The 14,840-nt window shown below is 37.7% G+C and overlaps 2 protein-coding genes across 2 annotated transcripts; both read left to right on the top strand.

Moving 5' to 3' along the window:
• Positions 1-920: 920 nt before the first annotated feature.
• On the top strand, positions 921-1,896 carry LOC140784798 (thaumatin-like protein 1b). Its single transcript, XM_073132353.1, has 2 exons — positions 921-1,002; positions 1,093-1,896. The coding sequence occupies exons 1-2, from the start codon at positions 954-956 to the stop codon at positions 1,764-1,766; spliced, it is 723 nt and encodes a 240-aa protein (XP_072988454.1). The 5' UTR covers positions 921-953; the 3' UTR covers positions 1,767-1,896.
• Positions 1,897-3,126: 1,230 nt separating this feature from the next.
• On the top strand, positions 3,127-14,288 carry LOC140783756 (DNA-directed RNA polymerase II subunit RPB2). Its single transcript, XM_073130783.1, has 25 exons — positions 3,127-3,603; positions 4,892-5,113; positions 5,192-5,482; positions 5,623-5,820; positions 7,230-7,294; positions 7,379-7,465; positions 7,574-7,694; positions 7,787-7,831; positions 7,924-8,061; positions 8,165-8,237; positions 8,318-8,394; positions 8,676-8,783; positions 8,926-9,042; positions 9,224-9,379; positions 9,483-9,584; positions 9,769-9,894; positions 9,978-10,055; positions 10,143-10,238; positions 10,391-10,506; positions 10,599-10,668; positions 10,739-10,792; positions 10,883-11,026; positions 11,186-11,485; positions 11,819-12,241; positions 13,430-14,288. Exons 1-25 carry the CDS (start codon positions 3,364-3,366, stop codon positions 13,547-13,549), a joined length of 3,567 nt encoding a protein of 1,188 aa, XP_072986884.1. The 5' UTR covers positions 3,127-3,363; the 3' UTR covers positions 13,550-14,288.
• Positions 14,289-14,840: the final 552 nt, after the last annotated feature.

The raw sequence follows: 14,840 nt of genomic DNA, 5'->3' as shown, positions 1-14,840 counted from the left end.
AATAAATACAGGTAAGATATGGTGTTTTTTTTTTATCAATTCCCTTTATTTATGCTCAATTACACCCATATATACGACTTGGCCTTTCAAATAATAAACACACATCTTATTCTTCTCCTGTTATTCTCCTCTCATCTCGCTCTCACTCTCACTCTCACTCTCCTATTCTCCTTCTCCCTCGTAGTTTAGCGGCGCAGAGTTATCCAATAGCCTCGATATTTTTCTGCCCGAACTTGACCACCCTACTTAGAGAGCACTAAATCATCATCTGCAACGAACCTAGTCACAAGTTACAATTAATCTTAATGCAATTATGCCATCTGCAATGAGATTTCCCTCATAAACTTTGCTCACAAATGAAAATATTTCATGTCAACCTGACTTGACATGATAAATTTGACGACCTGAATCCAAACCCTATAGACCTGAGCATATAACCATTATCACATCAATAAGCTAACAGTTCAATTTGGGAATCGGATCGAATAAAAACTAGGATATGAGAACCCCTAAAATTAGAGTGCAAAATCATTCCAAAATATATTTGGTAAACTTCCCATTGTTTCAGAAGGAAATCCACTAATTAAATGGCAAAAATCTGGTAATACCAATCATTTGTATCCCAATACGATCTACTGCGAGATACTGTAACCCGAAGGTGAGATGAGAAGATAAGAAGGTTAGTAAATCCCTATAGGGTAAAGTGACTTACGTACCCCACAGTAACGGCTTCTTACCACCATGCAGTTATGGTACGTAAACCAGCCACATCCATGCGAGATATACTCGAAATCTGCCGGTCAATCAATGCACGCCTTACGTTGCCTGGCTAAATCGATCTCTTTCCATATTTGCAATTCCTTTCCTCTATATTTGAGTCCTTATTCTGTGCCCTTTTGAAAGAAAGCCATCCCCCCATCGGTAGCCAGTCTCTTTCCTTCGTGGTCGTGGCCATGGCCTCTCTCCTCTTCTTCGCCGTTTTGGCGGCCTTCGTGGTCCAAGGTTTGCTCTCCTAATTAACCAATATGTTCTCAATAATATGATATAAGAGCTAGCGAGCTCTTTTGAATTGAACAACTTTACTGTTTTCAGGTGCATGGTCAACTTCTTTCACGTTCCAGAACAAATGCTCCTACCCGGTGTGGCCGGCGGCGATATCCGGGGCCAATTCCGGTCCCCTTCCGTCCACCGGCTTCGAGCTCCAACCCGGGGCCTCGCAGTCGCTCGACGCACCGCCCAAGTGGTCGGGTCGGATGTGGGCCCGCCACCGGTGCTCCACCGACTCGTCGGGGAAATTCTCGTGCTTGTCGGGGGACTGCGGCACCGGGCAGGTCCAGTGCGGCAACTCGGGCGGCGTCCCCCCGACAAACCTGGCCGAGTTCACGCTCCAGGGCGACGGCGGCAAGGATTTTTACGACGTGAGCAACGTCGACGGATTCAACGTGCCCCTGTCGATCGCGCCGCAGGGCGTGGCTGGATGCCACGGGGCGGCGTGCCCGACCAATATCAACGGCATATGCCCGCAGGAGTTGCAGTACAAGGCGCCCGACGGGTCGGTGGTCGGATGCAAGAGTGCCTGCCTGGCGTTTGGGTCCGAACAGTACTGTTGCACAGGAGCATTTGCTGACCCAAATGTATGCAAGCCCACAAATTACTCACAAATCTTCAAGAATGCTTGCCCTCAGGCTTATAGCTATGCATACGATGATGCCACAAGCACCTTCACTTGCACAGGGGCTAATTACCTTATCACTTACTGCCCCTGAGATTATTAGACCTTAGAATGAATAACATAATTGCTACAGGTGCATAGTCAATCATATACAGTTTTAGGTAGAACATATAGTATTGACAACTCCTAAGTTGATTATGTAATAAATTGCACTTCTTTTATGAAAGCACTTTTTTTATTATTATTTATGAACTCGAAGACTAGATATGAGTCCGAATAATTGCTTCGAACTAAACGCTGTCGAGATTTGCTCTAAGCCGTCGCGTTGTTAAGCTGTTCTTTAAGTTAATCGTACCGCTAAGTCATCAACAAAGTCGAGCCGTTAATCTAAGCTATTAAATCACCAAAGAATTTTTTTTCCACAACAGTTGTTTGGAGTTGAAGTTGATTTTATGATCTCCTTGTTATAGAAAAAATTATCTAACAACTCTACTAGAGTTGGTTGGTTATGAAACACTTATTTCAATATGAACAATTTTACCAACTCATTTTATTGCTAAACTTTATTGAATTAAATCTTGTAACATGTACCTATTTTAAATTAGCTCTACTTGCAATTCACAAAATTTCTCGCATTAGGTGAGTTTTTTTTTTAAATTAATGAAATTTTAGCCTTCGAAAAGATCAATTTTGAAGATACTTATACAAGATAAAAATATAAATGATTGAATAAACTTTTTAACACATCTAAAAATAATATTAATCAAAATTCATCTAAAAAAATAGGACAAACTAGTGACAAAAAGTTAATTTCATTATTTCTTAATGAAATTAACTATATATAAGGGAACAAGGCAAATTCATTTTAAGAGCATACACGTAAATAAGGGAAATTTAGAGGGGTTTAAAAGAAAAGAAACCCTTTGCGAGATTGCTTATTAATATATATATATATATATATATATATTTATATTACCTATTTTAAATCACTTAATATGATCTATTATTGTTATTATTTTTTAATAAAAGAATATATGGTTAAAAAACTTTAATCTAGATTTTTTTAAAACTAATATTCAATAGTTTTATAAATATTTTTAAATTACTAATTTTTTAATTATACGCATCAAATATATTACACGAAATAAATATCGAAATATTACACATAATTACTAAAAATATCAAAATTATATTTATAATAAAAATAATAAATATTTAATAATCTAGTAAGTCAAAAATAATTAAAAAATAAAGATATATGATACTATTTTTGTTGAAAATTGATTAGTAAAACTAACTATATATTTACTTTTAACTAATTAAATTATTTAATAAAAAGTACAGAGGAAATTAAAATTGTTAAATTAAATTTTTATAAAGCGAAGTTAAAATTGTAAAAGGTCAACTATTATTTAAAGTACTGACTCTAAATTTGGAGTCCAAATACCCATTGGAGCTTGGTGGAGCTCCAAATTTAGAGTTTTATTGAAGACCGGTTGGAGCTGATCTTAAGAACGGAGGCGGGACTCTCCTGCTCGTTTCTTTCTCTTTTCCTCACTCCGCATCACAAGAAAACCTCGCCTACGCCTGTCGCTAGGGTTTCATCTCCGAGATCAATTGACGCGATATAGGAGGGTTTCTGAAGGAGATCGACTGTAGCTAGGGTTTTGCGAGGGGAATAGGGGTGAGAGATGGAGGAGGAGTACGCGGGGATGGAGATGGAGGAGGACGAGGAAGAAGAGATTACGCAGGAGGACGCGTGGGCGGTTATCAGCGCCTACTTCGAGGAGAAGGGTCTGGTGCGGCAGCAGCTAGATTCGTTCGATGAGTTCATCCAGAACACTATGCAGGAGATCGTCGATGAGTCCGCCGACATCGAGATTCGCCCCGAGTCCCAGCACAACCCTGGCCGCCAATCCGAGTTCTCTGAGGTCTTCTTCTCCTTCTTCGAGTCTCTTCTTGGCCCTCTTTTGGTTATTAGGGTTTTTTTAGGTATCTACTGGAGAAAATGAGGAAACTTTTTGATGATTCACCTGAAATTGGTTTGATGAGAAGTTGAGGTTTAGATAGGTAGGGTTATGGTGGCGAGGTGGATCTTGATGAACACCGGATTTGTTCTGATAAAGGTACTGGAAATTCCACCGATTATACATAGAATCACTAGGAGTTCGTGTTTGTGAACCATCAGAAGATTCAGAACGCAAGACAGAGCAGCCTTTTGTAGATTATGGCAGGTTTTATGTTTCAACTTTCGAGAGTCCTATTGTCAATGCTTCCAATAGGTGTTTCTGTTAATATTTTGTCTGCACTTCAAGAGAAGTCAGGAATGTCCTTTGGTAAGAACAGAAGATACATGAAAAGGATTCAGTTTCATTGGGCAGTGTTGGAAATTGGATGAAGAATGGTCCATTACCTAGAAGATAGACTATGAAATTAAAATGGAGGGAGGTTTAGTGAAAAAATTAATGGGGGTCACGTGTACTGAAGCAATATGTTGAGAAAGAAGAGGAACTTGAAGCCAACGGAAACCACCTATTGACCCAAGTTGGCCATTTAGATAACTATAGTGGTATTGTTGCTTCTATAAGTTTTGATCGAACTTTGAACCATGAAGTTGGATTCTGGAGAAACCCTCAAACTCAAACAGTGTGAAGAAGAACCGGTGGATAATTATTTGAATTTTCTGCAAAAGTAGGAAGGAGTTACTAGTACTACCACAATCACAACCATAGTTCAAAGTATCAGTTTTGGTTTAGTTTTGGGTTGGTTAAAAACCAAAACATTTTAGTCAGTTTTGGTCGGTTTCGATTCTAGTTTCATTGTATCGATTTTGGACTTCTTTTAATAAATATTCTTCTTTATCTTATTATGCAAGACATCACACAAAATGTAATAATATTTAAGCAATGAGGTTGATACCGAGTTAGATACAAGTTGGATTAAGTAGAATCCACTTAGAATTAAAAAGCATACATTAGAAAATTGTTATTAGGATTGTTTCTGAACGGGGGGATCGGATGTGACCGTAATGCAAAACATTTTGGCGAAACATCTCGGTTTAAGAATGCCATTTGATGCCATTCTCTAACCAGAGCGGTCTTGCTTTCTTTGGTATCTTTTATGCTCATATTTATATCCTACATATTCTTCTGCTGACTTATATGATATCTGTCTTGCTTTTCTTTTAATTTTATATTTCTATTGATGCATATTCTGTAGACGCTGCACAAGATTAGCTTTGGACAGATTTATTTGAGTAGGCCTATGATGACGGAGTCTGATGGAGAAACAGCTACATTGTTTCCTAAAGCTGCAAGGCTTAGAAATTTGACATACTCGGCTCCATTATATGTTGATGTAAAATATAGAGTTATAAAGAAAGGGCATGACTGCGAGGAGGTTACTGAGACTCAGGAATATCCAAAAGTATTTATTGGAAAGGTAATCAATGAATGTACTTTTGGCAGTATGTCCCTTGTCTAGTTTTTGCTCATCAACCTTTTGTTTTCCTTATTGTAGGTGCCTATCATGTTGCGTTCTAGTTATTGCACACTATATCAGCAGTCTGAAAAGGATCTAACTGAACTTGGAGAATGTCCGTATGATCAAGGCGGATATTTCATAATTAATGGGAGCGAGAAGGTTCTTATTGCCCAGGAAAAGATGAGCACCAATCATGTTTATGTATTTAAGAAAAGACAACCTAACAAATTTGCTTATGTAGCGGAAGTCAGATCTATGGCTGAGAATCAGAACAGACCAGCAAGCAGCATGTTTGTGCGGATGCTCTCCCGTACTAGTGCGAAAGGGGTAGGTACTTTACTTATTCATGTTGACACAGTGTTTCTTTTTCTTTGCTGCCTGTGTATGTTTCTGTTTAAAATTTTATATATTGATACTGGACTCATTAAACGGAAATTTGAAAATAGCAAATTTCTCAATCTTGACAGGGTTCCTCAGGACAGTATATTCGAGCTACCCTTCCATATATACGAGCAGATATTCCAATAATCATTGTGTTCCGAGCATTAGGTTTTGTTGCTGACAAAGACATACTAGAACATATATGTTATGACTTCTCTGATACGCAAATGATGGAACTGTTGCGGCCTTCTCTAGAGGAAGCATTTGTTATACAAAATCAGCAGGTAATTCTGACATTCCATTGAGAGGATCTCATGCATCCATTTATCAAGAGAAGACTTTTTATCTTTAATCCTCCTGTACATGCAAAGTTTCTCAGTTTAGTGGGAATAGATCATTGTTCTTCACTATATGCAGTACTCTTGGATGGAAATATGAATATATATTTTTAGGAACTCTTTGGCCTTCTGTCGATGGGTGGTTTCGTCAATGCATTGTCCCTCTCTTTTGTAGTCATCATATATTTTATGCATATATTACCAGTCTGTAAACGTATTTAAGTTTCAACTTTTCATGATTTATGAACAATAACCCACAGAGAGGCTTGTATAGCATGTGGTAGGACATTGAGAATTAAACTTGGGAGGATTTACTGGCACTTTTATGTTTGGTTACAATGAGATATTGTTAACCTTCTGGTTTTCTTAGTTTTCCTTTTAGCTTATTATTAGGCTTATTTTGTGGGGATCATGCAACAATTTGTCAACAATCAAGGTCAATTGAGCTGTAACAAAAAAAAAAGGGATGAGAAGATAGACCTTGAGCTAATGTAGGCTAGGTGAAAACTCCTAAGATATAGAGTAATAGAGAGCAACACCCTGGGATTGGTTGGATGACGTGAGTAATGATAATCCTGGGATAGGTGAAAGTTCTAAGATTTAGAGAACGGCACCATGAGAATGATAGGATGATGCAACAATATTGTTAGATAAGTTGGCAATAGGATGATGCGAAAGTATTGTGAGATAAGTTGGCTAAAATTGGCTTCCCTTCTAACATTCGTATTTTCTCTTAGCAAGAGTAGATCTAGTGCAAAAGAGCAATACTATATCTGCATGCAGGTTACAGTATAGTAGTTTTGCACTTTTGCTCTGTCGTGACAGACAGTAAATGGAGATAAGTGACTCAGATGCGTAATAGCCTGAGAGGATGATGTGAGGAATGGAATAATCCGAGAATCGGCAGTAATTTCTAAGATTTAGAGAGCAGCACCATGAAAATGATAGGATGTGCAAGTGTTGTTAGGTAAGTTGGCAATAGGATGATTATGAGATAAGTTGGCTTCCTTACTATTATCATTAGTTCATGTTAACAAGAGTATATTTAGAGCTAATGAACTATATTTTATCCAGAATTTTGTTCGACTGAGATTTGATAATACTGTCTGTTCCATTTCTTAGGGAAGATTAGTTCGCTTGTTTTTTTTTTCTTTTTCTAGTTAATCTCTCTACATAGAAGAATTGAGGGACTTTTCCCTCCCATATTTATGTTTCCATATATTTATTGTGAGCAAGATGCCATAGCGCACGATGGAAGCACATTTGTTTTGGCCCATATGCCTACATAGCTCCTTGTTTAGTTCAATTAATAGATTGGCAAATCTGTCTATGTGACATGCTAGTTTTCTCACCAGGTGGCATTGGACTACATAGGAAAGCGTGGGGCGACAGTTGGTGTAACGAGGGAGAAGAGAATTAAGTATGTTCTGCCAAGCAATCATTTAAAAATATCTTGCTATAACTTCATATTTGTTTATGAAGGTTGGGTGTGTTCCTATTGTAGGTATGCGAAAGAAATTCTTCAAAAGGAAATGTTACCTCATGTTGGTGTTGGTGAATTCTGTGAAACCAAAAAAGCATACTATTTTGGGTCGGTTATGTTTCTTTTCTTTCACTCTTTCTTTGTTATGAACTACAAAGCTAAGTGGAGGAGATAAGTTAAAGTAGAGATACTAACTACCCTTTGTATTTTCTGTAGATACATCATTCATCGTCTATTGCTCTGTGCGCTGGGCCGGAGACCAGAAGATGATAGGGACCATTATGGCAACAAAAGGTTGGACCTTGCTGGTCCTTTACTTGGAGGCCTCTTCAGAATGGTTTGTCTATCTGAATCTTAGAACTTTAAAATCATGTGTTTGTTTCTATTATTGGATTACTAATATATTATTATCTTCTTTTGCAAATATAGCTTTTTAGAAAACTGACAAGGGACGTGAGATCATATGTGCAAAAGGTTTCTTGTTTTCATGAGCTTTATTTTGTTATGTTGGATTAAGTAACTTCTGAAATTTTATTAATGGTTCTGCTTGGAACTTGATCTATCAGTGTGTAGATAATGGAAAAGAGGTAAATTTGCAATTTGCCATCAAAGCTAAAACTATCACCAGTGGTCTTAAGTACTCCCTTGCTACTGGAAACTGGGGACAAGCAAATCAAGCTGGTACAAGAGCAGGGGTGTCACAGGTCTATACTTTTATCTTCACATATTTCTGCAGCTTCATTTGTTATCAAGTACTCTACATGTGTGACTTGTGAGGAAAACATTAACTATGTTTATCTTTTACAGGTGTTGAATCGTTTGACATATGCTTCTACATTATCTCACTTGCGGAGGTTGAACTCTCCCATAGGACGTGAAGGTATAAACAGAAGCTTTTTCTTAGGTATCACTTGAACAAGCTTTCTCTAGTTTGAATTTATATCTTGATTTTTCAATTAGGTAAGTTGGCAAAACCTCGGCAGTTGCACAACTCTCATTGGGGAATGATGTGTCCTGCAGAAACACCTGAAGGACAGGTAAGTGGTTTGCAACCGTGAGATAATATGATGTTCTTGGACTTTTAGTTTTCTTAGGTATTGCAGCTGTAATATTTTTTTTAAAGTTGAGCAATGTAAGAGAGGAGAAAATATGGCTTATGGCCTCCTATGATCAAGTTAACGTGTCGATGAAAATTGAGAAATGGGATTAAATGTTTAGGGTTGGTTTGCTGGTTATAGTGGATATATTCATTGTCTCTATCTTATTGCGTCATATTTTATGCATCATCTGACATATCTGCACATTCTTGTAACATTAGGCTTGTGGATTGGTTAAAAATCTTGCTTTGATGGTATACATCACTGTTGGGTCTGCTGCAAATCCTATTTTGGAATTTTTAGAGGAGTGGGGCACTGAAAACTTTGAGGTATAGCTGATTTGTTACGCTTTGGGAAGTATAAATATTGATTTGATTCCATGTTCTTATTTTTCTTCAGAATTAGCTGTAAGTATCTTGTTATTATTTGTCTGCTAATGAATCTGAGTTATGAGGCCTTTTCCTTTTGTAGGAAATATCACCTGCTGTTATTCCCCAAGCAGCTAAAATTTTTGTTAATGGCTGTTGGGTTGGTATCCATCGAAATCCGGACCTCTTGGTTAGAACCTTAAGACGTTTGAGAAGACAGGTTTGTACTCACATCATTCATATGTTTACTTTGTGATGCATTAATTTTTCTTGGTTTCATATCTTAAGACATGGATGCGTATTTTATTGGTGTTCATTTGGGAAGTACTTGTACCAGTACCACCGCACCTTTTAAAGTTGGAAATTACCTACTGGTTGTTATTTTGTCTTTTTGTTCTCAGATTGATGTCAACACTGAAGTTGGAGTGGTCCGAGATATTCGTCTTAAAGAACTGCGGCTTTATACAGATTATGGCCGCTGCAGTCGTCCATTATTTATAGTGGAAAATCAAAGGTTACTTATTAAGAAGAAAGATATCAGAGCCTTGCAGCAAAGGGTGTGTCCAGAAAGTTCAAAATCAGTCCTTTATGTAGTTAACAGTTGTACATGTTATATACTCTTGACTCTTCTATTAAAAATTTGTACTTCCATATCCCCAGGAATCCCCAGAAGAAGGTTGGCATGATCTAGTTGCGAAAGGATTTATAGAGTACATAGATACCGAGGAAGAGGAAACTACAATGATATCCATGACCATTAATGTGAGTGTTTGAAAATTGAAAGTTCTTACATTATTTTCTTATGCCGCTTTAGGGAAAAAGTACATTCGAACTGGGAAATTGTAAATTTTCAGAAGAGACTGCTAAGGATCTATGACAATTTAAAAGGAGAAATGCACCTAATAAGTGGTTAATATAGCAATCTGATGACAATGAAATATTTCAGGATCTTGTGAATGCAAGACAGAATCCAGAGGAAGCTTACTCTGAAACTTACACCCACTGTGAGATACATCCGTCATTAATTCTGGGTGTATGTGCATCCATCATTCCTTTTCCTGACCACAACCAGGTGAGCACCAATAGATAATGTTTATGCTGCTTAGCTCCTTTCTGTTTTCCTCTGCACTTTATCTCATTGTTACTTTGTATCAGTCACCTCGTAATACATATCAGTCAGCAATGGGAAAACAAGCCATGGGAATCTATGTTACCAACTATCAACTACGAATGGTAAGCATTTGCTGCTTTATCTTTTAAGTTTTAACTTGATCATGTTTGCTTATTTGGTGATCTGGTATGCTTGGCTGCTTTTTTCAGGACACATTGGCCTATGTTCTGTATTATCCACAGAAACCTCTTGTTACAACTCGTGCAATGGAACATTTGCACTTTAGGCAGTTGCCAGCTGGCATTGTATGTGATTGTTCTTCTCCACTTTTTTTTCTCCTTTTTCTATATTTCTATTTATCTTTTTCTTAGTTCATATTCTATATTTGTTCATCTTCCTATATTTATGTTTCTCCTTGCAAAACTGCTGATACCTTTTCTCTTTGATGTTTATGAAGAATGCAATTGTTGCTATTGCGTGCTACTCTGGGTATAACCAAGAAGATTCTGTTATTATGAACCAATCTTCAATAGATCGTGGGTTCTTCCGCTCATTATTTTTCCGCTCGTACCGGTATGATGCCCAAGTTTGTTCTTTACTTTTGTGTACTGCTGCTTCCTCAATGGCCAAGATGCTTAACTCTCATATTGATGGCCCTTGTCCAGAGATGAGGAAAAGAAGATGGGAACTCTTGTTAAAGAAGATTTTGGGCGCCCAAATAGGGAGAATACCATGGTAAGCTAGTTAAAAGCTGTAAATTTTGTTTCTTCATTGTTTATTCAGCTCCCGTCCTTTCTTTCATCAGGGTATGCGACATGGGTCTTATGACAAACTAGATGATGATGGCCTTGCACCTCCTGTAAGTTTTCATGAAACATTGATGATATCATCTTTCTGTGTTGTATGGAATCTTCTTATTAGTTCTCTAATGACAATTCATTGAATTCAGGGCACAAGGGTCTCTGGTGAAGATGTGATTATTGGAAAGACATCCCCAATTGCCCAAGATGATTCTCAAGGACAAGCTTCGAGATACACACGGCGTGATCATAGTACTTGTTTACGCCACAGTGAAAGCGGGATGGTGGATCAGGTTGCTCTTTTTTCCTTTAGCTAATATATAATAATTTTTGGACCTGAATTTATTGGTCAATCAGCAGTGGAGATCATATCAATTTATCCTTTTGTGTAATGCTGTCATCTGTAGAGGCAGGCCTTTCATTCCTATCTAAATGTGTTATGGTCTTTACAGGTTCTATTAACTACAAATGCTGATGGGTTGAGGTTCGTCAAAGTAAGAATGAGATCAGTTCGGATTCCTCAAATTGGAGACAAATTTAGTAGTAGGCATGGTCAGAAGGGAACTGTTGGAATGACCTATACACAAGAGGACATGCCATGGACTATTGAAGGCATCACACCTGATATTATTGTGAATCCACATGCTATTCCATCTCGTATGACCATTGGTCAACTTATTGAATGCATTATGGGGAAAGTAGCTGCTCATATGGGGAAGGAGGGAGACGCTACTCCTTTTACTGATGTCACAGTAAGTATTATTTAAGCACTTCTTGCATTCTTTGTAAAATGCAAAGCAATCTGTATTCAGAATTATCTAAACCTCCTTTTGACCTATTTGAAAGTAAAAAATGCCACCCTTATGGTCATACTGTTTTCTTAAGTTTATTAAGGTTGTGACTAGCTAGGTAATAACAATGTTTGATTACCATTCTTAAAGTCCTGGTATGTTTTCTCAAAGGAAATGATCTTTAGGAATGACTTTGAGATGGACAGTAGAATAAGAGAATTCATTTACTAAATATAGTTGTGTATTGAAGAATTCTCCATTGCATAAATTGATAAATATGTGCAAACTTTCTAGGTGGATAACATTAGCAAAGCTCTTCATAAGTGCGGATATCAGATGCGTGGATTTGAGACCATGTACAATGGTCATACTGGGCGGAAGTTGACTGCCATGATTTTCCTGGGTCCTACTTACTATCAGAGGCTGAAGCATATGGTAGACGATAAGATCCACTCAAGAGGACGTGGCCCTGTCCAGATCCTTACCAGACAACCAGCAGAGGGGCGGTCTCGAGATGGAGGTTTACGCTTTGGAGAAATGGAACGAGATTGCATGATTGCACATGGGGCTGCTTTTTTCCTGAAGGAGAGGTTATTTGATCAAAGTGATGCTTATAGGGTCCATGTGTGTGAAAAATGTGGGCTCATTGCCATTGCTAACCTCAAGAAGAATTCCTTTGAGTGTAGAGGCTGCAAGAACAAGACTGACATTGTTCAAGTAAGGAACTTCTTCCCTGCTCTTGTGAACTTTGAGTTGATAGTTATTTTAATGAGAGCCTATTTAGACAATTTTTTAGGTTTTTTGTCTAGTATCTTGGCAAATGTGCATGTGTCACAGGAAGTCTCCTTATATTTTGATGCTATTCTCATTGCATGTAGGTCTGCAATTCTGTTCTTCTTTGTTATTACTATCGGAACTTTAATCTCCTTTTGCACTCGCATCATGCAGACAGTTTATAATGAGATATCTGGTCTTCTTGGTCTTCTCATAGCTAGTTGTGAACTTATGTTCTCATATGTAAGGGACAAGGTAGATTTGAAATACTGGCCAGGTCTATGCCAAACCTTTGTTAAAGTAGCTTTCTTAGGGCTTATAATGTACAACTGAAATTCCTGTTTGAAATTTGAATGTAGCCTTCAGTGTGTTGTCCTTGCAAACTTGAGAGCATGAATTTTTAAGTACTGCCTGACACTGTGCCTGTTGGGGGATATGTCTCCTGCTGGAAGATCACTGGCACCATAAACCTCTTTGGGCTCAAAGAAGACGAGAAGAGAGAATTGACAGAGGACAACAGAGAAAGTGATGGATGAAAGTTGAGGGGATGGGATAAGAGTGAGGGAGATGAGAGCAGAAGAGATCTAGAGAGAGGAAAGAGAAGTAGCAATGACCGAGTGGAGAATACTGTTTGAGTTGCATAGGTGGGAGGAAGAAGAAAGTGAAATGGTTTGAATTGGGATGGGTCATGCCAAAGCATGATCGAACCTGTAGAAAGACCTGTTTTACTCCAGTTATATGGTTTTGGGTGTGTTTAGGCTGGGGAATTCTTATGGCCATGAATTTGGAAAGAAATAGGTAGAGCTGATTCATGCATTCATGCACGATACCGAGTATTATGGAAATGCACTTTATGATTATTTTTTTTCTTTTCCTGATTGGAGATTAACAAATATGCTATATCAAGTGTGACTGATGTGTACCTGCATTTCTTTTTATGTGATTCACTTGCTGGCTTTGATACATGTCGTCAACGACTTTCTTTTGCCCCCACAGAACTTACCAATCTTCCAAGTTGTATAAGTACTTCAGATAAATAAAAAGGAGCACTACACTTTTTGCCTGAATTCCTACATGCTTTTTTTTTTCTTACGGTGTACCAAGGATAATTTGTGATGTTGCCTTCTGTAGGTACATATACCTTATGCTTGTAAGCTGCTTTTCCAAGAGCTCATGGCCATGGCAATAGCTCCGAGAATGCTTACGAAGGAAGTGAAGCCATCCAAAGATCAAAAGAGGAAAGGGGCTTAAAAGTACTATTACTGTGTGGTTTTTCTTTTTATACAAAGCACAAAGTGGGCAGCTCAAACAGGAGGGCGGTCTATTTTATAGAATAATGTGTTACGTGTACTGCATATCCTGATAGATCTGGGAGTAAAGTGTAGTGTCATGTACATGTGAAAAAGCTTCCACTACAGTGCCTCATTTCTCAAGAACCTTACTGGAAGAATTTCAATAGAATCCGGTCGATCATATCAAGGATAGCTCAAGTTGAAAGCCGCAACCACTGAGAGAACATACTTTGCCTCGTATCACTAGTCATTGTCTGGCATAGAAAAGGATAGCAGCACGACTTTGCTGGTGTTTCACTTTTTTCACGGTGAGTCTGAGTTGTGTGGACAGGATGGTTTAAAAATCTTTAGTGCGAGGGAAAATTATCTTCTATGTAAAATTATTTTTCTTGTTTGAGAGCAATGAGCGTGGTATATTGTAACCTTTCTGGATATCTTCAGGACTAATGAACAGTCTTTCCCGGAGTGACTAAGGACCCAAACTTAGGGCATTCAAGATCCTGTGTAGTAGGGGATCACGGTCAAACTTGTGGAAAATAATGCTTATTGATATTTATTTTCTTCTGTGATGAGAATTTAGGCAGGTTTAGTGCGGTGACAATAGCCACTGTAATTGCAAAGCTGAAATTGTTTGTGGCTGCTCCCTAATACACTGTTTTGTAAATCCAGTTGTTTGATTAATCTAATGTCTTTCCATATACTTTTGTATCAATATCAATCTTACATGTCATTCATGCATTTGTTTGGTGAATGGAAGAATAAAGGCCATTATTTTGTGCATTATAACTCAATGATGTGTGATACATCTCTATTACATTTTGTTTCAAATGTGAGTGAAATTGCTTTGGAATTAGAAGGTCTTTGATTCTATGTAGGACATCCCGGTGGTAAAATATCGTTATGTGGTGTAGAGCAAAAATTTTATATCTGGGCAGTATTTATATTGATACTTACAGGTCCCTTCCTTGGTTGGAAGTTTCTTTATTTGTCAAGCAAGAAACATCTGATTGAAAAATTAAGCCAATTCAAGTTTGAAGCCAGGCTTTTTATTTTTTGGTAGTCAAGAACCAGTTAGATTGTCAATTTTAACGTTGGTTTTAGCTTATTATTAGTTGAAATCGATCCATTCAGATTTAAAATTTCCTTTTTTTTTTATTATCTAGAGGTCAATTATAACAATCAAAAACTGAAATGATAGTTAAAACCATGGGTTTTCTTCTTTTTTCTCTTCCTTTAATCTAGAAGAAAGT

Source organism: Typha latifolia, chromosome 3 (assembly GCF_019914945.1).
Source record: "Typha latifolia isolate L0001 chromosome 3, TyphaL0001v2, whole genome shotgun sequence".
Lineage (NCBI taxonomy): Eukaryota > Viridiplantae > Streptophyta > Magnoliopsida > Poales > Typhaceae > Typha > Typha latifolia.
This window is presented reverse-complemented; position numbering and strand designations above follow the sequence as displayed.